The sequence below is a fragment of the Phoxinus phoxinus genome (genome assembly GCF_949152265.1).
Source record: "Phoxinus phoxinus genome assembly, chromosome: 2".
In the NCBI taxonomy this organism is placed as follows: domain Eukaryota; kingdom Metazoa; phylum Chordata; class Actinopteri; order Cypriniformes; family Leuciscidae; genus Phoxinus; species Phoxinus phoxinus.
This window is the reverse complement of record NC_136877.1, coordinates 53,156,835-53,180,499: the sequence shown is the minus strand read 5'-3', so window position 1 is coordinate 53,180,499 and position 23,665 is coordinate 53,156,835. Positions and strand designations below refer to the sequence as shown.

General features: G+C 43.5%; 1 protein-coding gene across 1 annotated transcript; it reads left to right on the top strand.

The window, feature by feature from the left end:
• Positions 1 to 1,484: 1,484 nt before the first annotated feature.
• Positions 1,485 to 22,489, top strand: LOC306993532 (uncharacterized protein). Its single transcript, XM_079603384.1, has 6 exons — positions 1,485 to 1,616; positions 1,956 to 2,014; positions 7,062 to 7,433; positions 13,981 to 14,322; positions 15,912 to 16,000; positions 22,123 to 22,489. The coding sequence occupies exons 2-6, from the start codon at positions 1,978 to 1,980 to the stop codon at positions 22,267 to 22,269; spliced, it is 987 nt and encodes a 328-aa protein (XP_079459510.1). The 5' UTR covers positions 1,485 to 1,616; positions 1,956 to 1,977; the 3' UTR covers positions 22,270 to 22,489.
• Positions 22,490 to 23,665: the final 1,176 nt, after the last annotated feature.

The window sequence follows — 23,665 nt, the reverse complement described above, 5'->3', positions numbered from 1 at the left end:
ACATGTCCCAATCACACAGTTATAATTTTCTCATGATCATTTTATGTAGCCGATATGACAGACCTGCACTACTTTACTGTATTTTCCTTTTTGAAGTGATTCCAATCACATTTCACACAATTCAAAACCATCATGGTCAGCATGCCCAGCATGCACCTATTTATATTTGCATAGGTAAATAACTACAGAAGAGTCAAAAAAGACTTTTGCATGATCTGAAAATATACTCTGCTAATCACAAACACATAATGCATTTACACAAATACAGCAGACCTCAAAACTAACAAAGAGCAAATCTTTAATGCTTTGCATCTCCGAACTCAACGTCATACTAGTGAAAAACAACGATGCAATAAATGCAAGTTAATTCGAGAAGTAATTTCAGAAACATCTGTAAATGATGAATAAAGTTCGTTCTGTCTTTCTGAGGCAACACTATATGTTTTGCATAGACTTGTGAATCACTCTGTCCTTCATTTACATGCTCCACAAGGACATTTAAAATGAAAAGATAGATTAAGATTACACGCACCACAAGCACCCAAAACAATTAAAGTTCATCTGTTTATCTCTTCATATTCATTTTTTATGTCAAAATTATAGAGAAGATATGCTCTGGTTGTTATATTAGTTATGGAATCATGGCTACTATCACCTGTTCAATGTTTAGATGCTAATTTATGATCTGAGACCAATCTGAGACCACCAATCTGAGACCACCAATCTGAGACCAATCTGAGACCACCAATCTGAGATCAATCTGAGATCCATCTGAGACCACCAATCTGAGACCACCAATCTGAGACCACCAATCTGAGACCACCAATCTGAGATCACCAATCTGAGACCAATCAGAGATCAATCAATCTGAGACCACCAATCTGAGACCAATCTGAGACAAATCAATCTGAGATCAAATTGAGACCAATCTGAGACCAATCAATCTGAGACCACCAATCTGAGACCAATCTGAGACAAATCAATCTGAGACCACCAATCTGAGACCAATCAATCTGAGACCACCAATCTGAGACCACCAATCTGATACCAATCTGAGACCACCAATCTGAGATCAATCTGAGACCACCAATCTGAGACCACCAATCTGAGACCACCAATCTGAGACCACCAATCTGAGACCACCAATCTGAGACCACCAATCTGAGACCAATCAGAGATCAATCAATCTGAGACCACCAATCTGAGACAAATCAATCTGAGATCAAATTGAGACCAATCTGAGACCAATCTGAGAACAATCTGAGATTGATACTCTACAGGAACTAAATCTTGGAACATTTAAATATACTGAAGGCATGATGACTGATATTCTTGTATATTAAACTATAGTTTAAATGTGTAACATCTGCTTCAAAGTATAACGATGACTCATATGATAATTAGTGTTTCTAAGACGGTCTACCAAAAGACTCCAGTGGGAGGAGCCTCAAAAAATGATTCAATGCGCACTTTGCATCTGACAGTGAAATTCCCTTCTTGACGTGGATAACCCATTTAAAGAGGACAAGATTGAGAAACATCCTGATAACTCGCTATCACTACAGGACCGGTGGGCCAAAACTTCATCCGTCGAGACTTAATCCAGAAGAGAACTGGTAATTACACTGTACTTTACAGATGCAACTTCACACTTTCTCCTCTGATTAATAATGTTGTAATGACAATCAACAGATTTTATGTATGTTTTGTTATTAATCAATTCTCTTTCTGAGCATCATCTCTTCTTGTTGTAGATAGACATGTCATTTTACTGCATTATTTTCTGATGTTTTCATAATTTGGCTACACGGCAAAGAACACATCCATAAAACATGAAATTATGCACTTTTCCTCATACAAATATATTTAACCTAAGAAAAATCAAGTCAATTTGTAAACTATATGCGTATGTATTTTAGTGAACTAATTATTTTTGTATTTTTAATTTTGTTCAGTGGCAAAACTACTGGCAAGACGATGGACCAAATTTTTCTTCCTCTGCTTTGTCTTTCAGGTAAAATATTATGCAAAACATCAAAATAAACAGAGACCAATTACACCAAATGATTTGCATATTTCTGCCGTTTTACATACATTGATATTACGACAAACTGTTCTGTGTAATATCCTACAAATCTTTGTAGAGGAGAGTTATCAACAATTAAAGAAAGCATCTACAAAAGAGAGCAAAAGAAAAATTACTTCTCAAAAATCAAAAAGCTGTCCAGACAAGAGCCGTCACTAGCGGCCGATTATTCTGAAGGTTAATCAAGTAATAAACAAACGTAAATGAACAACAACAAAGAAGTCTTAACTTAATATATATAATGCAAGTTACTGTGTATATATAATGCAAGTTACTGTATATAGTTTGTCATTTTAAATCATTAATTGTTCTGATTGTTTATAATAATATTGTGGATGTACTTCTTAACCAGAGAACATTAGCACACTGCAATTGTTGTTTTACACTTTAAATTACAATTTTAACATTAAATCCTTATTTAATCTTGGATAAACTACGTTTTAAGTGTGCCTATTGTGCTATTTTAATTTTCTCATATTACACACAGCTCTGTGTCTGAAGCGGTTCTGTTTCTGTTTCTGTTTGTTTTATTTATATAGCACTGTTAAAACACATCCCAGGTTGAACCAAAGTGCTTTACAGATTCCAATAAAGGATAAAAATAAGGACATACCTAGACCAGTCAAAACATAACATATAAAATATAAAATATCACATCTACTCATTATAGGCTAACGACATCAGATGTGATTTACACAAATGCATAAAAATCGATAGCGATTTTGCAGACCTGATAGGCAACGGCAGCTCATTCCATTGTCTCGGCCCTGTTACCGCAAACGCCCGATCACCCTTATGAAGGCGTTGTGTTCTAGGCACTATCAGTAGTTCCTGATTCTCTGAGTGTAGTGTTCTGGAGGGGGTATACACAGTTAAGAGATTCGCCAAATATGGTGGGGCCTGATTATTTAGCGATTTATATACAAACAGTAAAATTTTGTATCTTATTCTGTACTGCACTGGAAGCCAATTTAAAGACTCCAGTGCAGGTGTGATCAACTCATGTTTCTTTATTTTCATTAAAAGCCTCCCCGCTGCATTTTGTACCGATTGCAGTCGAGACAGAGATGTGGCGGTAATGCCACAATACAGCGAATTACAGAAGTCAAGCCTTGAAAAAATAAAAGTGTGGATAACTCTTTCAAAGTCTTTATTTGATAGAAATGGTTTGATTTTAGCTAGTAGACGTAGATTATAAAAACAAGCCCGGACTACAGAATTTATTTGCTTGTCCATTTTTAGGTTATTGTCAATTAAAAAGCCTAAATCTCTGACTGTAGATTTCGTGTAAGGTGTTAAAGGACTGTATTGTATTTATTTTGATGGCCAAATACAATAACCTCTGTTTTGTCCTCATTTAACATTAAAAAGTTTTTAGCCATCCAGTTTTTAACGTCTTTTAAACACTCTAAAAGTGACTCGAATGAACTGGTAGAGCTGAGTGGTAGGTACATTTGCGTGTCGTCGGCGTAACAATGAAATGACACTCATTTTAATGACACTAAAAATGCTTCCCAAAGGGAGCAAATACAGTGAGAACAGTATAGGAGAAAGGATAGACCCTTGCGGGACCCCCCACGGAAGTTTTTTTTTTCCTGAGGTCATATCATTATAGTTAACTGAAAAACATCTACCACTCAAGTAGGACTCAAGGTTCGTTCGAAGATTCAGTCTCTCTAAACTCCGCCTCTCTGAGAGCTGCTCTGCTCTGATTGGTCAGATGACCCAGTCTGCTGTGATTGGTCAGAAAGCAAACGCTCATTATCATATCTGAATCTCAGTTCTTGATCACAGTGATACGAACAGTAATGATGGTGTGGGATTTACCGTATCAATCTCATGCTTTGGCAGCAGAAAACGTCTCAGGTTCCCTGAGTAGGGAACAAGACGATGCGTTGATGATGCTTTGGGAACGCCCCTGCGTGATTGCGTCTGAAGCATGTGTCAACTAGTCCAATGGCTAGAATGAGCGTCACGGGTGGGTGACGTCATGACGCCAGGAAAGGATAAAAGCACATCCGGTTAGAACCGCGCTAGCTTCAAAAAAGGTCGAAGCAAGTCGATCACAGGGATGTCAGGGATTGCGTTGCGTTGATGAGGAACGAGGAATGCGTTGGGAACGAGAATACCCGAACGCCATATGGCCAAGAACCTGTCATGTTAAAACTGTCACGACATGAGAACTCTAGACCCAGGGGTATCCATGTCTAAATCATAGAATCTGACAAACGTGAGCATCGAATACCAGCCTGCTGCATCACAAACTTCTTGAAGGGAAACCCCAGAAATAAGGGCTTTGGAGGCCGCCATACCCCTAGTAGAATGGGCTCTAGTGGCCAAAGGTGAAGGCTGGCCCATAACCTCATACGTAAGTGAAATAGCAAACAGTCTGCTTGGATGCAGGAAGTCCAGGTTAGGATAGAGGAACGCTTTGATCATCCCAGGTGCAAACTCAAGGCATAAAGGAGATACCGATAGGCCCTGAAGATCTCCTACTGTTTTAAGTGAAGAAATGGCTAGAAGGAAGACAGTCTTGAAAGTCAGAAACGTTTCTGAGACAGAATCAAGAGGCTCAAAAGGAGCGACAGATAAACCTTCTAGAACGGGAGCCAGATCCCAAGCTGGAACTCTGGTACAGACTGCAGGCCTCAGCGTGCCACCAAGCAAACGTATAACCAGAGGATCTCTTCCAACAGATAAACCCCCCAGAGGGACATGGTAGGCAGCAATGGCAGCAACATAAACTTTCAGTGTGGAAGGAAATAACCTTAAATCAAAACGATCTTGAAGGAACTAGAGTATTGAACTAACAGTGCAATTAACTGGATCCCATTGTCTTAGATTACACCAAGAGGTAAACAATCTCCATTTCAGGGCGTATAGCTTCCTTGTGCTGAGGGTTCCATACGACTTTGAGGAGCTTAATGGCTGGAGCAGCCCCAGGGGCCCGCTGACGGCGAGGGAGATTACGTTTGAACGCCTCCGCTTGCTTTTTAGCCTTTTTAGCGGGGTGTCCAAAAATAAATATTTATCTTTATCTTTGATGTCTGATAAATTTAACCAAAAATGCCTCTCCGATGTCACATTAGCTGCCATAGACCGCCCAATAGCACGTGCTGTCTGTTTCGTGGCTCGGAGAGAAAGATAGGTGGCCCGACGCAGTTCTCGAACCACGTCAGGTCCCACCCCCTCGCCAGTCTCCAGGTCCCTCAGCAGGTCCCTGACCTGCTGTCGTATATGCTTTACCCACTAACATAGATTATGTTTTTAAAGGCTAGTGGCTAAATAACTGGCTAGTGGCGGAGCAACTTAAGTCATCGTCCCATAACAATATTCTTTTAGCCCCCGTATATTAGAATAAACTTGGGGGCTAAATACTCTGGCTGAATAAGGTTTATTCCACGTCCTCGATATCTCTTTGTGAAGGTCATGGAAAATGGAATGTACTTGGGGTTAAAAAGCGTTCATCTAATAGACTTTTGGGACGAATGCCTTGTTTTCCGGCTGGCCATTCAATATTTAATTTAGATACAGCGCGAGATAATACCTCCACCAGCTCCTCATACGCTGGGCAAGAAGCTGGCATTTCTTTCCCCCCCATTTCGATGCTCAGCACATTTCGTTCCTCAGAACTAGGCAGCTGAAGCACCTGTGCCTCTTCCGGAGCGGAAGGAACCGCGGGGTGGGCTTCCAACTCCGGAGAGAGAGCACTGGATCCCACGGGTAAAGGCTGAGAAAGGGCGGGGCCCGTCTCTAGCCCCGCCCTGAGATCCATTTGCGATCCCCATGTTAAGAGCTTCCGTGCTGATCGGCAGCAGAGGGGAACGCTCACCTGAACACCCTCCTCGAAGAGTGACAAGCGAGAGCGGAGCGTGCGGAGCAGCAGCCTCTCACAATGCTCACAATCAGCCCCCTCGAAGGCTGACAGAACATGCTCCGCTCCCAAACACAGTACACAAAGTTTGTGTGAATCTCCACCCATGATGTAATGAGGGCAAGGAGAAGCACACAACTTGTAAAGACTGTTTGGACGCCATGATATCTTAGATTGAGCTGTATATATATTGTGACAGACAACAATAAATAAGACAGACAGTTTGTAACACAGAGCGCTTGCTGAGGCACAGACGCTAGCGCGGTTCGAACCGGATGTGCTCATGACGTCACCCGGCCGTGACGCTCATTCTCGCCATTGGAAAAGTTGACACGTATGCTTCAGACGCAATCACCCCGGGGCGTTCCTAAATCGCCTAAATCCTAAATCGCGTGTTCCCTCTGGGAACAGCGACTTCTCGACATGAACAACACGAACCAAACACTCTCAGTCTCATAAACTACAGTGTTTGAGGGCGGGGCTAAGAGACGCTGCTCAGCAAATCAAGACCACAGGCTGGTATTAGGCAAATTAGTTACAAACCTACGCTGGTTCAGCAGGAAGTGAGACTGACGCCTCGTTTCAGTTCAGAATCAACTCTTTCATTTACTCGACAAAAACTCAATTTATCTGCACGTTGATCTTTGCAGAGCTTTACAGTCCCAAACAGTTTTATTAAACACTGCATGAAAGGGAATATATCCAGAAAGCATAATAGGAGTAAATGGTAAATGGACTGCATTTATATAGCGCTTTCACAGACCCAATGGCCACCAAAGCGCTTTACATTTTGCCTCACATTCACCCATTCATACACCGACGGCGGTGTCAGCCATGCAAGGCTCATCCAGCTCGTCGGGAGTACTTTAAAATCAAGATGTCTTATTAAACAATCTCAAATATTGTAACACTGCTTTACAACAGAAATACTACAGTGACTGTCATTTCTTACAAAATCAAAGACAACAAGAACTTGTTCAACAATGATTAAAAAAAAAAAATCCAGCCAAATAGAAACAAATACTTTGAGTGGAAGCTTTAAGAAGGACACTGGGGAAAATAATATATACAAATCTGTAAATGAGTGTATTGTGTCGACAGGACTCCTGTCACTAACTCTGTGTAAACCACACGAGTATGTTCTGATCCGAGAGACAATGCCGTGGGGAAAAGCTCAGAATTACTGCAGGGAAAACCACATCGACCTGGCCACAGTTCAGAGCGTTGAGGACTGGACCACTCTGCAAGAACTCGAAGTTGAAGAAAAGTATTTTGCTTTTTCCTGGATTGGACTCTACAATGACATCAACAGCTGGCGTTGGTCTTATCAAGAGGAGAGTGTAGAGTTTAAGTCCTGGGAACCTGGCCAGCCGGATAACTACGGTGCGGGAGAGGAGTGTGTCGCAGTTTATTACACTGGAGTCTGGAGGGATTACTTCTGCGATCAGACAAGATATTTTGTGTGTAGCGACGGTGAGAAACACTCTTTATTGATGCGCATTATTTTTAGTGTAAAGATGTATTACATATACATCCATTTATTTATTTAGCAGACGCTTTTATCCAAAGCAACTTTCAAATGAGGAATACGGTATGCATGAAGACATTAAACGCCATGTTGCAGGTTAACCACCACTGTCGATTAATGGGTACATAAAACACTCAAGATATGTATATAATTTTTAAAATGTCTCAAAAATGGTCTTAAATACCAGTTTTTTACGTTTTTGGTATTAACGTTTTTTTTCACGCAATTCGGTGATGACGACACGTTGGGGAGAAGTGAGGAAAGGTAGCCTGATGGCCGTCAAAGCCGATGAAATGCATGGTCCGAGGAGAATGAGTGGAGAGTTGGTGAAGTGTCCTGGTGAGTTGCTATCATTTAGCAACGCAGCACTGAGATAACGACACATATTTTTGTTACTGTCATTGAATAGCACCGAGTGAAAAATCAACATTTTCGGTAACACTTTACAATAAGGTTCATTAGTTAACATTAGTTAACTACATTAGTTAACGTTAACTAATAATGAACTGCACTTATACAGCATTTATTCATCTTTGTTAATGTTAATTTCGACATTTACTAATACTTTATTAAAATCTTGTTAACATGAGTTAATGCACTGTGAACTAACATGAACAAACAATGAACAGCTTTATTCATATTAACTAACATTAACAAAGATTCGTAAATACTGTAACAAATGTATTGTTCATGTTAGTTAATACATTAAATAATGTTTAATAAATGAACCTTATTGTAAAGTGTTACCACATTTTCTTTATAGTGGCGGTGATCATGACGTTAGTTCAGATAAGTAACGTTACCGGTAGCCTTTGTCATAGTACTGGTAAACTTTGTCTTTGTCATCTAGAAATAGAAGGCATCGTGCTAGCTATATGGGCATTTCTAAGCGTTTCTCTTCCTCCGGTGAAAATGTTGTTGCACACGTAGCCGCCGCGTGTCTGTCGCGGTGTTTGGCAGGTGCTCGCGCGGGCGGTGCCGTCCCGTGGAAACTGCGCTGGAAAGCTTGTGCTGTAGGGCAGTGAGTGTGTTTGGGTCGCTGGTCGAGGAGCTCAACCCGCGACCCGATGTGACTGAATGCTGAATGCATGCTGCCTGAACCCGTTTGTGCTGAAGAGAGCATACACACATCTCAGGCAGGATCATGGTCCCCTTCAAGCCAGCACGCACGAGTAGCCTATGTTAATTGTTTGTTTACTTTTTTCACGAAGTCTTATGAACCAACTTAAACAGTTTTAGGTGACTATAGATGTGTTGTATAGACAATGATCATGTTCTATAATCTGCGCTATCTGAATACTCTCGTCTCTCTAGTCGCTCTCAAAGCTCTCCACGCGGGCTTTGGTAAACTCTCTCCCCAAGGTGACGTCATGGAATGCATTGTGGCGGAAAGGAGAATCGTTGGCGCTGTAAGATAGTACCTACTTTTTGGTATTATATTCCGTTTTGTGATACCCAACAACATAAAATACAATGGATAACAGTTTAAATGTTCATTACCAACAAGCAAATTGCACAAATTCGTTGAAAAATTTAACCTGCAACACGGCCTTTAATATAATGATATTAGGGGTGGAAGATATAAGTACAAATGTATATAAGAATTAAGCAGGATCATGAATTTTGTGCAGACGATTAAATGTTATATTAAAGATTTAATTCTGTTAGAGTTTAAGCCAATACGTTATTTATTTACTCATCATATACAATATAATAATAAAATTGGCCCAGTATAATGCAACATGCCTAATCACGGCATTATTATACTTTTTAAAAATACTGATAAAGGTATAAAGTTGTCACATTGTTAATGTGTTTTGTTCTGTGTTGTGATCTTGTTTCCCCCTGTCTTTGTGATTTTTGGTTTAGTCCTGTTAGTTTTTCCCGGTCTGTTTAATTAGTAATTCCCGACACCTGTATCTTGTTAATTTTCCCATTAACCCTAGTTCTTTTAAGCCCTGTGTTTTCCCTTAGTGTTTGTTGGTCGTCGTCGGTAAAAGGTAGTGTGTTCTGAAGTCCTTGATTGTTTTCTGTTATTCCTGAGAGTTTATTCATTTAATAAACTAACTGCATTTGAATACCCGTGTCCTCGTCTTCGGCATCCTGCACCAACCCTGACAGAACGACCAACCTATAAATAACCGAAGATGAGCCAAAGGAGATGTCACAGGAAGAAGACGGTGAAACCAGTTAACACACCTATCCTGTTTCAAGGTGAACTCTCACTCGAGGATTATGCGGGGGTGTATATGGACCTTTATAGTGACATGACGCTGGAAGAGGAAGAGTTGAGGCACAGTTTCTGGGGTGGATTGAAGGACCCGCTTGCCCAGCTGATTTTGGTGGGAGATCTCAACCTGTCTTTTATGGAGTTCGTTGATCACACGCTATGGGTGTGTGGATCGAACTACGTGTTAGAGGATCTTCCCCTTCAGCCTAGTTCAAGACCGGTATGTCCAGAGCCCGCTGATCCTGCGCCAGAGCCCGCTGATCCTGCGCCAGAGCCCGCTGATCCTGCGCCAGAGCCCGCTGATCCTGCGCCAGAGCCCGCTGATCCTGCGCCAGAGCCCGCTGATCCTGCGCCAGAGCCCGCTGATCCTGCACCGCTGGTCCCGTCCAGCCCAGAGCTTCCTGCACCGCTGGTCCCGTCCAACCCAGAGCTTCCTGCACCGCTGGTCCCGTCCAGCCCAGAGCTTCCTGCACCGCTGGTCCCGTCCAGCCCAGAGCTTCCTGCACCGCTGGTCCCGTCCAGCCCAGAGCTTCCTGCACCGCTGGTCCCGTCCAGCCCAGAGCTTCCTGCACCGCTGGTCCCGTCCAGCCCAGAGCTTCCTGCACCGCTGGTCCCGTCCAGCCCAGAGCTTCCTGCACCGCTGGTCCCGTCCAGCCCAGAGCTTCCTGCACCGCTGGTCCCGTCCAGCCCAGAGCTTCCTGCACCGCTGGTCCCGTCCAGCACAGAGACTGTTCCTGAGCCCTCAGTGACCGCGACACTGGCCATTATGGCCACAGCCATGTGGTGTGTGTGGGCTGCGCACACACTGGAGCCGGTGTCTGTCCCCGAGCCGGTGTCTGTCCCCGAGCCGGTGTCTGTCCCCGAGCCGGTGTCTGTCCCCGAGCCGGTGTCTGTCCCCGAGCCGGTGTCTGTCCCCGAGCCGGTGTCTGTCCCCGAGCCGGTGTCTGTCCCCGAGCCGGTGTCTGTCCCCGAGCCGGTGTCTGTCCCCGAGCCGGTGTCTGTCCCCGAGCCGGTGTCTGTCCCCGAGCCGGTGTCTGTCCCCGAGCCGGTGTCTGTCCCCGAGCCGGTGTCTGTCCCCGAGCCGGTGTCTGTCCCCGAGCCGGTGTCTGTCCCCGAGCCGGTGTCTGTCCCCGAGCCACAGCCGGTGTCTGTCCCCGAGCCGGTGTCTGTCCCCGAGCCGGTGTCTGTCCCCGAGCCGGTGTCTGTCCCCGAGCCGGTGTCTGTTCCCGAGCACCAAGAACAAATCTTTGTGCCTGTCAAGTTTCCCTTTAAAATTTTTGGGGGGCGCAGTATACTTGCTAGGGGGGCCGCGGAGGTCTCTCCAACGAGGTTCCCAGCACCACCGTGGCCACCTGAAGGGTCCTCACCACCGTGGCCACCTGAAGGGTCCTCACCACCGTGGCCACCTGAAGGGTCCTCACCACCGTGGCCACCTGAAGGGTCCTCACCACCGTGGCCACCTGAAGGGTCCTCACCACCGTGGCCACCTGAAGGGTCCTCACCACCGTGGCCACCTGAAGGGTCCTCACCACCGTGGCCACCTGAAGGGTCCTCACCACCGTGGCCACCTGAAGGGTCCTCACCACCGTGGCCACCTGAAGGTCCTACTGCTCCGCCGTGGTCACGCCCACAGCCAGCTCCGCCCTGGACGCCTGAGGGTCCGACTGCTCCGCCGTGGTCACGCCCACAGCCAGCTCCGCCCTGGACGCCTGAGGGTCCGACTGCTCCGCCGTGGTCACGCCCACAGCCAGCTCCGCCCTGGACGCCTGAGGGTCCGACTGCTCCGCCGTGGTCACGCCCACAGCCAGCTCCGCCCTGGACGCCTGAGGGTCCGACTGCTCCGCCATGGCCACGCCCACATCCTGCTCCGCCCTGGCCACCTGCACGTCCTGCTCCGCCCTGGAGGCTTCCTGCTCCAGATCGGCCACCTGTTCATCAGCCTCCAGGGCGCCCACCCTCCCACCCCTTTGGATGTTTTACGGCGCGAGGACGCGCCTGGGGGGAGGGGGGGGTTCTGTCACATTGTTAATGTGTTTTGTTCTGTGTTGTGATCTTGTTTCCCCCTGTCTTTGTGATTTTTGGTTTAGTCCTGTTAGTTTTTCCCGGTCTGTTTAATTAGTAATTCCCGACACCTGTATCTTGTTAATTTTCCCATTAACCCTAGTTCTTTTAAGCCCTGTGTTTTCCCTTAGTGTTTGTTGGTCGTCGTCGGTAAAAGGTAGTGTGTTCTGAAGTCCTTGATTGTTTTCTGTTATTCCTGAGAGTTTATTCATTTAATAAACTAACTGCATTTGAATACCCGTGTCCTCGTCTTCGGCATCCTGCACCAACCCTGACAAAAGTAGGGATGCGGCGAAATGAAAATGTTGGCCGATACCAAAAACCGATAATTCTTTATATTTGAAAGCCGATAACCGATATATTGACCGATAAATCAAAATCAAATTTTTTTTTTTTTTTTTGTGAGCCTGATTACAAAAACAAAAGTCTCACCTTTGCCACATCCCAAACACACAATTATAATGTTCTCAATATAATTTTCTGTAGCCGACGATATAACAGACCTGCACTACTTTACTGTTTTTTTCCTTTTTTGAAGTGATTCCAATCATATTTCAAGCGATTCAAAACCATCATGGTGAACACTGCGCAGAGTCTCAGCTGAAGGAAATAATCCATTATTTATCTGCTTTAATATATCAGCCAAATTGTTTTATCGGACCGATAACAATAACATAAAAAATGAACATTTATCGGCAGATACCGATATGGAGGCCAATATCGTGCATCCCTAGTATAAAGTAAATTGAACAAAATTGCTTTATTTGGAAAGGAAAGGGTAACTTGCAGTTCAGATGTTGGTCAGAGGCAAATTCAGTTGAGGATTCATCAGACCAATTTAAATGAATAATTTAAAGAAGCTGCTCAAATAAGTAGTTTGTTTGTGAATCGGACTACACTGCCGTTGTGCGTTTGTGTTTATGTGTGCAACAACTCAATAGAAGGACGTGCGCAATCATATTTAGACTGCGATTACATTCATGGGTAAATATGATTTTTAACGTCGTGGCACTGGAGATTCAGCATCGCAGTTTTACATATTTGTACGGTTTATCGTTTTCTCCGGTATTTCACCCACCCCTAAATGACATTGTCTTACGATTAATTAATACTACATTTATATAATCTGTTAATAAAGCAATAACCTCAACTGGAACTCTAGTGGCTGCAATGAGATTTCATACAATTTAAGTACTTCAGACATCAAAATATGAACATTTTATTAGGGATGCACAATACATCGGCCATCATATCGGTGTCGGACGATATATGTCCTTTTTAATGTTATCATTATCGGCCCGATAAGAAAATTTCGCTGGTATAATATCGCTGATAAATAATGTATTATTTCCTTCAGCTGAGACACTTCAGATGTGCAGTGTTTGAATTGCTTGAAATAGGATTGGAATCACTTCAGAAAAGAGAAAATACAGTCAAGTGGTGCAACATTTAAGTCTGTCATATCGGCTACATTAAACATTTGAATTGTGTGTTTGGGACATGGATTTTAATGGTGAGACTTTTGTTTTTGTAACCAGGCTCTCAGAAATTATATAAAAATGTGGATATAGATTTATCAGCCAATATATCTGTTATCGGCTTTCTGCTATAAAGAATTATCGGTTATTGGCCAAAACATATCGGTTCATGCATCCCTAAATTTTATAATTTAAAAATTCTCAACATAGACATATAAAACTCAAAACAGGATAGTTCACCCAAAAATACAATTGTTTGTCAATTACTGAGCATCATGTCATTCCAAGACTTTCTAGGAAAACAAAGGAAAAAATGATACAGGTTTGTACACTAAAAACTATTTGAAGGCTCACACACTCGTTAAATGAAGTTTTATGTAACAAAGTTCGGGAGGAGCATGTTCAGGTAATCATCCAATCAGCACAAGAAGGAGCCAGTGTAAATAAAGCCTTCCCTTACCTCCTGTCTCATGACTAATTTCTCAGCATCCCACCTCCATTCTTCACCCCACATTCGGCTGGGTCCGTTCATAGATACCTATGATCTCTAAAGTTATGGGGGGAGTACTCTGGGGTCGGGCCGAATTCTGAGCTCGGAGCCCTCCCCCCGGACAGCCAAATACGCATTATAATATTACATCAGATTTCATTAACATGTAAACTCGTGAAAGAAAATTATTTAAAAAATGACCTTGTCATGCCTCTTGACTCTGTTTTTCACAGAAAGAACCAACGCAACAGAGAAACTGGTTTTAATACAAACTCAAATGACGTGGCTCAACGCTCAGGAGTACTGCAGAGAGCATCACACAGACCTGGCCACTGTTAGGAGTCTAGACGACAACAAACAGATCATCAGCTTGATAAAGGCTATGTGTGAGCCCTGGATCGGACTGTACCGGGACTCGTGGAAGTGGTCAGATCAGTCCAACTTTACTTCCTCAACCCAACTCACTGCTCAGAGACTCAACGGGTGGGGCGAAAACTGTGCCGGTGTATATTACTATAGTAATTCTATTGACGATTACTATTGCACTTCACTTAATTACTTCTACTGCAGCACTGGTGAGTCCTTTACTTTCATTCTTTAGTTGTTTGTTGACAAAAACTGACTGTTCATTTAATAAGAGTTTCCCAAACTGGAGGTGCATGGAAAAACTGTGAAAAGATAACAATTAATAAAAAAATAAAAAAAATAAAAAATTAATATTATAAAAAGTATTATAAAAACGCAAATGCTAAAATGTATAGATAGGGATGCACTCCAAAACCCTCCTAAACCCCAAAATAGCTGTTTTTTCCCTGAATTTTTTTTAGTAGTCGAAAATTTTTGGTGCATCACTATTTATAAATATTATAGAATTTGTACTAATAATACAACACATTCACATATTCACAGTTCTCTAATGTTGGTTAATGGTCACATGACATGACAGTATTATATACAGCCATCTTAAAATCAGTTCCACATTTTTGGTTAGGGGTGCTCCGATTGGTCGGCCAGTGATCGCAATCGGCCGATAATGGCTTTGGGAAGTTTGATCGGCGGTCTCTATAAAGGCCGATCTCAAGCTAACGACACGCAAAGAACTGCACAGCTGACACAGGAAACGTCACTTGCACAATCGAGGCAGTGTCGCATCGTCACTACAAAGAATTACAGAATTAGCATGTAAACAGTCGTTTTGTCTTAAGTGAACAGTTGAGATAGTTGTGTAACAGTATATTGGATCCGTGCATTCGGTCTTAAAGTGACATCAGCCTAATAATCCTTCTGCTTTCTCTGATTTTTTTAATGTCTTTTGTTGTTTGATTAACATTAATGCTAGGGATTCACGATATATTGGCCACCATATCGGTATCGGCCGATATATGATCATTTTTAACGTTGTCGTTATCGGAAAATTTGGCCGATATATATATATATATATATATATATATATATAAAAGCGATAAATAATGTATTATTTCCTTCAGCTGAGACACTTCACTGTTCAACATGATGGTTTTGAATGGCTTGAATATGATTGGAATCACTTCAAAAAAGGAAAGTTTAGAGCATTTAGATTTAGATTTATCAGCCAATATATCGGTTATCGGCTTTCAAATATAAAGAATTATCTGTTATCTGTATCGGCAAAATGTTCATATTAGTGCATCCCTAATTAATGACACTCACTGCTCTTGAATGACTAACTCAAATTCAGTTCACAGTTATAAATCAGACTTGTGCTGTGCATTATAAGCTATTGTAAAAACAAAAATGCACAGCATGATCAAACATTTAGGTGAGGTAATTATATATATTTTTTGAAAAATGTCTAAAAAAGGACCCCCTCAAATAAAAATAAAAAACCCACAAGAGTCACTTAAGAGGGATTCCCCCCATCTTCAAAAATGAAATTCAGGCCCTGAATGAATGTCTGTACAAATCCTGATTCTACATGATAAAAAGAAGTCAAATAGTTCGGTATCGGTGATCGCATCGGCAGATTCTGCTTCCTGTGATCGGCTCCACAAATCCTGATCGGAGCACCCTTGTTTTTGGTCAAAGAGGTTCGGCTGACAAGAAGTTTGGGAATCCCTAATCTACATATTCATAAAGTAAGATATAATAAAACACAAAGTAAGATATGACGTGTGTTGTCCTGCAGTGAAGAGTAAGCAGCAGGTGATCCGAGTGCAGGTCAACGCCAGTGAGGACGCGGACGACGCTACATTGAGTGCACTCGTCTCACACAAGGTGGGTTTTATATACTCAACAGACTAAAATTAACCCTCTGCTGCTCTTGGGTCATTTCTGACAGAAAGTTTGTACATTTGTTTCTTTTGAATAATTTTTTACTTCATCAGAATAGTATGAAACTTGGTAAAGGTTTTGGCACTTGCTGTGTGAACACACAAAAATAAATAAATGACATGATTCGAACAGGTTAAATAGTCCTGTAAGTAATAGTCACACTTGTGGTCCTCGCGGTCAAAAATGAGCACATTGGAAATTAATGAGAGATAAATTTCCTCTAGTGGAAGCGTTTGGTACTGCAGCCAAAGAACATTATCAGAAAGGATGTCCAAGGAACTAATATTTGTTTATTGTTTCCCGCACGTTCCATTATTAGCAATGCACACCGGTAGAAGATGACAATAAATCATTGTTTAGGCTGAAGGTTTTGTTCTGTGTAAATGTGTTCATGCAATACATACCATATACGATCACAGATGCATAACCCAGATGCATATTCAAGATTGTAAATAAATGCCTTATCAAGAATCTCTTCTCCACTCCTGATTCTCTAATCGGAATCTGATCCATATTTGGCCGCCTCAAGCAGCTGAACTTTCGATTGTAGTGGGACTTCGCTACATTAATATGGTCCTTCGAGCCGGACGATTATGAGGTTGGCTATCAACCCACTGAGGACCCTCCTCCTAAAGCTTCTTCCCACTGTCCCAGTCAACCAAGAAGCAGCTCGAGGAAAACGTCTCGTAGTGGTGTAAGCTCTCATTCCAGGACAAGTAGGCACTCTATTACCTCCACTGGCGTTTATATTCCACCAGAACTCTCTAACGTCCAGACTGCTGTTGGAGGAGAAGATTAAACAGAGGCAGTCTCCGCCAGCAGGTCGAGGAGGACTCAGTGGCAGATGTGGAATACCAGCGGCTACAGGCACAAGCTAAAGAAGCCCAGCGTGTTCAAGAGGAAGCTCTCACAGCTAAGGAGGTCTTATCCAAGCATCTAGAAAGACAGCGTAAGCTGAGACTGAGCTTGAGGTAGCGAAGCTCGTATCCTCCATGCTTATTAAAGACTCTGGTCAAACAACTCCTGTGCCTCCAAGCTCACCGGACAGCCTTTCACCTCCACTTCAGTTTGTATATATATTAGTCCAGCCTTAAGTCCACCTCATTCATCATCCTCTCTCCAGAGGCCCTCTGCTCAGTCACCAACTGTGACCTCAACCATACAAATTTGCCCTGCAGAACAGATTATCCCTGATGATTCTTGGGTGTCTCAGCCATTAGTTAGACCACTACAGTTTACACTCGAATCCGGGAGTGCACCACATGCAGTGCTCCACATGTTACCACAAGCTGTCTCATCACCTGTCTCCAATGTATTTCAGACTATTCCTATAATTGCACCAGCTTGTAATATGTTGTCGAATATGATACCCCAACCTCACTCAAGAGCCAGAGTCATGTCCACTGCTGCACACCCCTTGAGTACAAGCATGCCAGAAGTGTCACAGCAACCTACCGCAGCAATACTGCCCCCATCTACAATGCCATATGCAGTGCTGCAGACAGCCATTCCTCCAGTGACAACGCGCACACATCTGCTGCAGCCTCCAGTTACCAGCTATCAGGCTTCAGCCGTGCCACCTCCTGGCCCTAGCCGTGGTCAACCACCTTCATTCTTGCCCTTTCCGCATGATGGTCATTTAGCTTACCCTGGTACAGAGCTACTGTTTGCATCAGCATATGGCATCCCACAACCCAAGTTGCCAGTGTTCGAAAGTGGTAATGAGAGTGTCTTTGCCTTATTAAAGTTGGCACTGGACAATTTGTTGAGCAATCACAGCCATCTCAGTGAGCAGTACAAATATCTTAGCCATTTGAAACTTCCCAGTGCTCAGCAGCTGGCTAAAGCCTATATGTACCATCCACGTCCTTATTCAGGTGCACTGCAGGCTCTTCAAGACAAGTATGGCCAGCCAAGACAGCTCGTTCAGTCTGAGCTGGGTGCTATCATGAGTACTCCACCACTTACAATGGGTGATGTTAACGCTTTTGACTCTTTTGCATTATCCATTCAATCATTTGTGGGCATGCTGAGGACTCTTGAGGGCCAGAATGGTTACGAACTCATGTGTGGTTCTCACATGGGTCGTTTGCTAAGTAAATTACCATCTGCTTATCATGATGGGTTTGTTGAATACTGCCTAAGCAGGGGTATTCTCCAGACGGGTACTGACAAGACCTATACACTTCCTGATTTGGCCACCTGGCTAGAGACCAAGTCTCAAGCAAAACGCATCTCCAGCCGAGCGGCAACCTTGTTCCAGAGTGACTCACCCAAGTCCTATGGTAAGACTACGACATTCACTCATCCAAGGGAGCGACCTACAGCATTTCTTCTGGCCAATGAGAGTGGAATAAGGCCCCCTCAATCTGCTGACCTGAAACTCAGCTCAAAACCAAAGCCATATTGTCCCCATTGTGACAACATGGACCATTACCTCAACTCTTGTGACCAGTTCAAGAAGTTAACAACTTCTCAAATCGTCACTTGGATTAAGGAGGGAAAACGCTGCTGGAGATGTGGTCATTCACATGCAGTAGGTGCCTGCAACCTCAAGCGTCCATGTAAGGTCTGTAAAGAGTTACATCTCACAATTCTACATGACTCAATTAATGACACCTCCAAGTGGTCAAAGTCCTTCTCCACAATGGTTGACACACTATGGAAACCCATGCAGTCCTCAACGACGGGTCAGAGAGAACAATAGTGCTCCAGCCAGTACTGCAGCAGCTCAAGTTAACCAGCACTCCGGAATTGCTTCCCCTACAGACAATTCAACAGTCTCACACTGAACTTGATGGGTCATCGATATCCTTTGAGGTTTCCTCAGTATCCAAGCCCATGACAAAGTTCACTATACGTAATGCATTCACTGCGACCGGTCTGTTTCTAGCGGAGCACACCTACCCAGTGTCTGCTCTCCAGAATGCCTATTGACACCTGAAGGATCTGCCGCTGCCTCCTGTGGACAGGGTAAAAGCCATTGCTCCTTATAGGGTCAGATAATTCCCACCTCCTGACACCAATCCAACTGTACAAAACTTGGATGGTCTCTCCAGGGCCTGATGAGTCCAGTGTAACCATCACAAGGTAATCAGCAGTGTCTTCACATCATGACAGTTCCAACCCGTGATGATCTCATCCACTATGTAGAAAGGCTCTGGCAGGTTGATACTCTTATAACGAGAAAATGGTCACCAGGTCCAAACAGGATTGAGAGGCTTACACCCTGCTGCAAAATGCCACAATCCGGGTCAATGTGGATGGTGTACAACGTTACGCTACACCATTGCTGAGACGAACATCGATGAGTTTACTCCATGCAGAGACAGAGACTGTGCTTCCCAGTTTGCCTAGCACTGAGCGTAGGCTGGTACGGGATCCTGAGAGGGCTAAAACCTACTGCACTGAGATCCAGTGGCTAAGATCACTCCAGAAGAAGCCAACAAAAGTACAGAGTCTTGGTTCATCCCGCACCATATGGTGCATCACAACGGTAAAGACAGGATAGTCTTTAACTGTTCCTTTAAACATCAGGGACAATTCTTGAATGATCAACTGCTGTCTGGGCCGACTTTGGGACCTTCCTTACTGGGTGTCCACCTGAGATTCCGCCAACACACGGTTGCCATCAGTGGGGACATCAAAGGTATGTTCCATCAGGTACGCTTGCTGCCTGGGGACAGGTCAGTGCTGCGGTTCCTTTGGAGGAAGGGAGGTGGAACCTGATATATATGAATGGCAGCTACTTCCGTTTGGCACTACATGCAGCCCATGTTGTGCTATTTATGCCCTCCAACATCACACCCAAGGACTCAAAGATGACATGGCTGACCTAGTTAACATAGATTTTTTTTTTAATGTTGATAACTGCCTTTACAGCACACCAACTGCAAATGAAGCAAAAGCAATTGTGGATGGACTGCGCCAGCTGCTCGCTGATGGAGGCTTTGAGATAAGACAATGGGCAAGTAATGTACCATCTGTGATCCAACACCTTCCCACAGATGCCAAGTCTGCTAATAGTGAGCGCTGGTTGGCACAAATCAGCACTGACCTCCAAGAACCCACTCTTGGTCTACGGTGGAACTGTATCAGTGACACCCTGGGGTATAATTTACGCTCTACCGAGACCGCTGCTTCTACCATGAGGAATATGTATAGGACATTGGCAAGTCAATATGACCCTGTGGGGTTCATCATCCCATTCACAACCAGGGCCAAGGTTCTCGTCCAAGACCTTTGGAAACATAACCTTGGTTGGGACGACCCCATTGAACCGCATTTGAGAGAACAGTGTCTTGCATGGGAAGGAGAACTCCCGACTCTCCTTCAGTTGCAGTTCCCTCAAACATACACCTCGGCCTCCAATGATAACAGTTCTGTCATCCGAGAGCTTCATGTCTTCAGTGATGCATCGGAAAGAGCTTATGGTTCGGTTGCATGCTTGCGTACCACAGACAGTCAAGGACAGGTCACTGTAACTTTTGTCTTGGCCAGGTCTAGAGTAGCACCGAGGAAATGTCTGTCCATGCCTCGTTTGGAGCTGAGTGCAGTGCTGACTGGTGCCCAGTTGGCTAAGGTGATCCAAACAGAGTTGATCCAAGCACTGCTCTTAAGCATTCAAGATTTACGACAGTTTAAGATGGAAATGTAATTTTCAGGTCTATGGTCAAAAACTGAATAAATGGATTATAAATACAGCATAAATATAATTTAGTACCTTAAATATACCCTAAGTACTTGAATACACCTTGTGGTGCAACCTGGACACATCGTCAGTGATACTCCCGGGTTCATAGGGTGTTTCGGGTCTTACATCTGACACCCTCACCCGGGTGACCCAGCCGGGGGTGATCAGGTCCCGACTTGTTTTCAGGTAGCGCTCTACGCCACGCGTCCCCTCTCCTTAACCAGAGCCACCGTGCTGCCTTTTCAGCGGCTTCTAGGATGTTCTTGATGGCTCTTTGCCTGTGCATACAGGTCCGCAGCAAGGAGGTGCCAGTCTCTTGCTGTTGCGAGCAAGCCCCCTTGGGTCTTTCTAGGGGGCTGAGGCTTCTCTCCTGCTCGAACAAATGCAATTGCAGACTTTGTTGGATGATGCTGCTTGCTAATGTTAATGCCAGTGCAGATGGCGTCTGCTACTGCCTTCAGGATCTGGTCATGGCGCCAACGATAACGCCCATCTCCCAAGGCTTTTGAGCAACAGCTGAGGATATGCTCTAATGATCCCCTTTTCTGGCAGAGTTGGCAAGCAGGTGAGTCCACCAGGCCACAGGTGAACAGGTTGGCAGGGCTTGGAAGGACATCATACACTGACTGGACCAAGAACTTGAAATGGTGTGGTTCCGCCTTCCAGAGTTCTGCCCAAGTGATCTTAAGGCCAGCTGTTTGTTCCCACTTTGTCCAGGCCTCCTGCTTGGACATGCCCACCACTCTGCTGCAGCGAGCTTCCTCCACCTCGGCTCGTACCTCCTCCTGGATAAGCTTCCGCTTCTCCTTTCCTCTGGCTTTGCTGTAGCATGGCTTGGGATTGCTACCAAGCCCGGCCCACCCAGTAGCCACCGTACCCACCAGGGTGCTATGCCTCCGCCTTGCCTCCGCCTGTTCCACTGCATGCTGGGCACGCCTCTTCCTTCCTGTTCTGACCTAAAAATACTAACTAAAACTAAAATATAGTACATTCATTTCATTGACAAAAAAAAAAAAAAAACTATCGGTAATTTTTGACCGACACACAAAGAGCTTCAGTAATGTATTAAAGTTATGTGCTGGCTGGATGATTTCCAGTTACGTATTACAGTAATGAGAGTCTAATGAGGATCATCACACGTATTATTTATTAAGACCTTTTGCGACATTTGTTTTTGGCGACGAATGTCTTGGGATTTGGAAGCATTTGTTCAATGAGTTAGTCAGTCCTTCGTGTAATGACAAAATATTATGTATGCGTTTTGAGCTTCGCCAGTTTTTGCACTTTCAGCAAGATTTGTAAAATATAAGATGATCATTTTGAGGAGAAATACATCACACTTGTTTAATGAAAGCCTGTTTTTGTGGTTTAGTTACAGCAGATGCTGAGCGATCAGGACGTCACACTTACATGGAGGAAACAACCCAACGGAAAAATCTTCCAGAAGAAAAATACCATACGGAAAACCAGTAATGCCAGTACTCCAGTTTGCCAAAGCCAGGTTTTCTCCATTGAGTGAAACTTATCTCATATATTTACCAATGCTTCATTTCTTTCTTAGTTACAGATATCTGAATTAATCTAGATGAATTACAATTTACAAGTAATTAGTCAAAAAATAAATTTACATCTATTTTGTTTTGCATTTATTTATTTAGTAGACAGATATGTACACCTGAATATGAGATAACACATGTACAATCATCATGAAGAATAAATAAAGGCCTTTGGGAGGACATAAAAAACTGCATCAGATCTTCTCACAATAAAAAGCACTACTGAATTAAGCACTAGTGAACTTCACACAAACAACACAAGAAGCTTCTAAAATAAGAACTCAATTCAATTCAATTCAAATTTATTTGTATAGCGCTTTTCACAATACATATTGTTTCAAATCAGGCCTGTTCCTCTCTCGATCTCCACTGTCGTCTCTCCTCCTTTATGCCTCCGCTCCTCCATGAGAGATACGAGACCGGTGCGTCGCGCACGTGACGCTCATCAGTAATCACGCCACCGGCCTCGTGCCGTTCTCCCTGGGCCTCGTCCTGCTCGCCACACATATCATTTTTCTTCCCATCTAATTTTTTTTTGCCATCATCATGTCCCGTAGTTTATAAGTCCTTTGCATTTGTTCTTTGATTCAGATGCATTTGCATTTACAATAACAAGAGAGACTACGCCACAATGTTGATTCACAAATGTGACTGTTACCACAATTACTCCATAACCTACTCATTAGTTAATGATTCTCGAAGGTGAGAATGAGAAACCTCCTAGAACTCAAAATGTTTACAAGTTAACGCAAAAGCAATGATATAATTTTTCTTGACATAACTCACATAATGACCATAACAATTTGATTAAATCAGCTGTGTATGGAAGCTTATTTCCACCACAGAATAAAAAAAAATAAAAAAAAACATATATATATAACAAAACAATAAATGTAAAACAATACTATGGCCATGTGCTTCTGCTGTTGGTTATTATTGGAGAAACTGGATACATCAACAGCGGATTGGAAGCACTCAATCATTTATGAAGCCACATTAGGTAAAATGCCCTTTTCACAAGATGTAAAGTAAATCTCTGATGTCCCCAGAGTGTGTGTGTGTGAAGTTTTAACACAAAATACTCCACAGATATTTTTATATAGCATGTTAAAGTTGTCACTTTTTGAGCGTTTTCAAAAACGCACCGTTTTGTGGCTGGCCCTTTAAATGCAAATGAACTGCTGCAGAGGGCGGAGCTTCAAGAGCTCATGTGTGTTAGCAGCTACGATTACCTCTCACACACTAATGACAGAAACTGTTCTGCCTTTAATGTTAAAACGGAGTCAGACAAAGATGGAGAGACTCAAGAAGAAGTGACACATGTAGAAGAACAGGACGTCTCTGAATGGTTAGTTGATG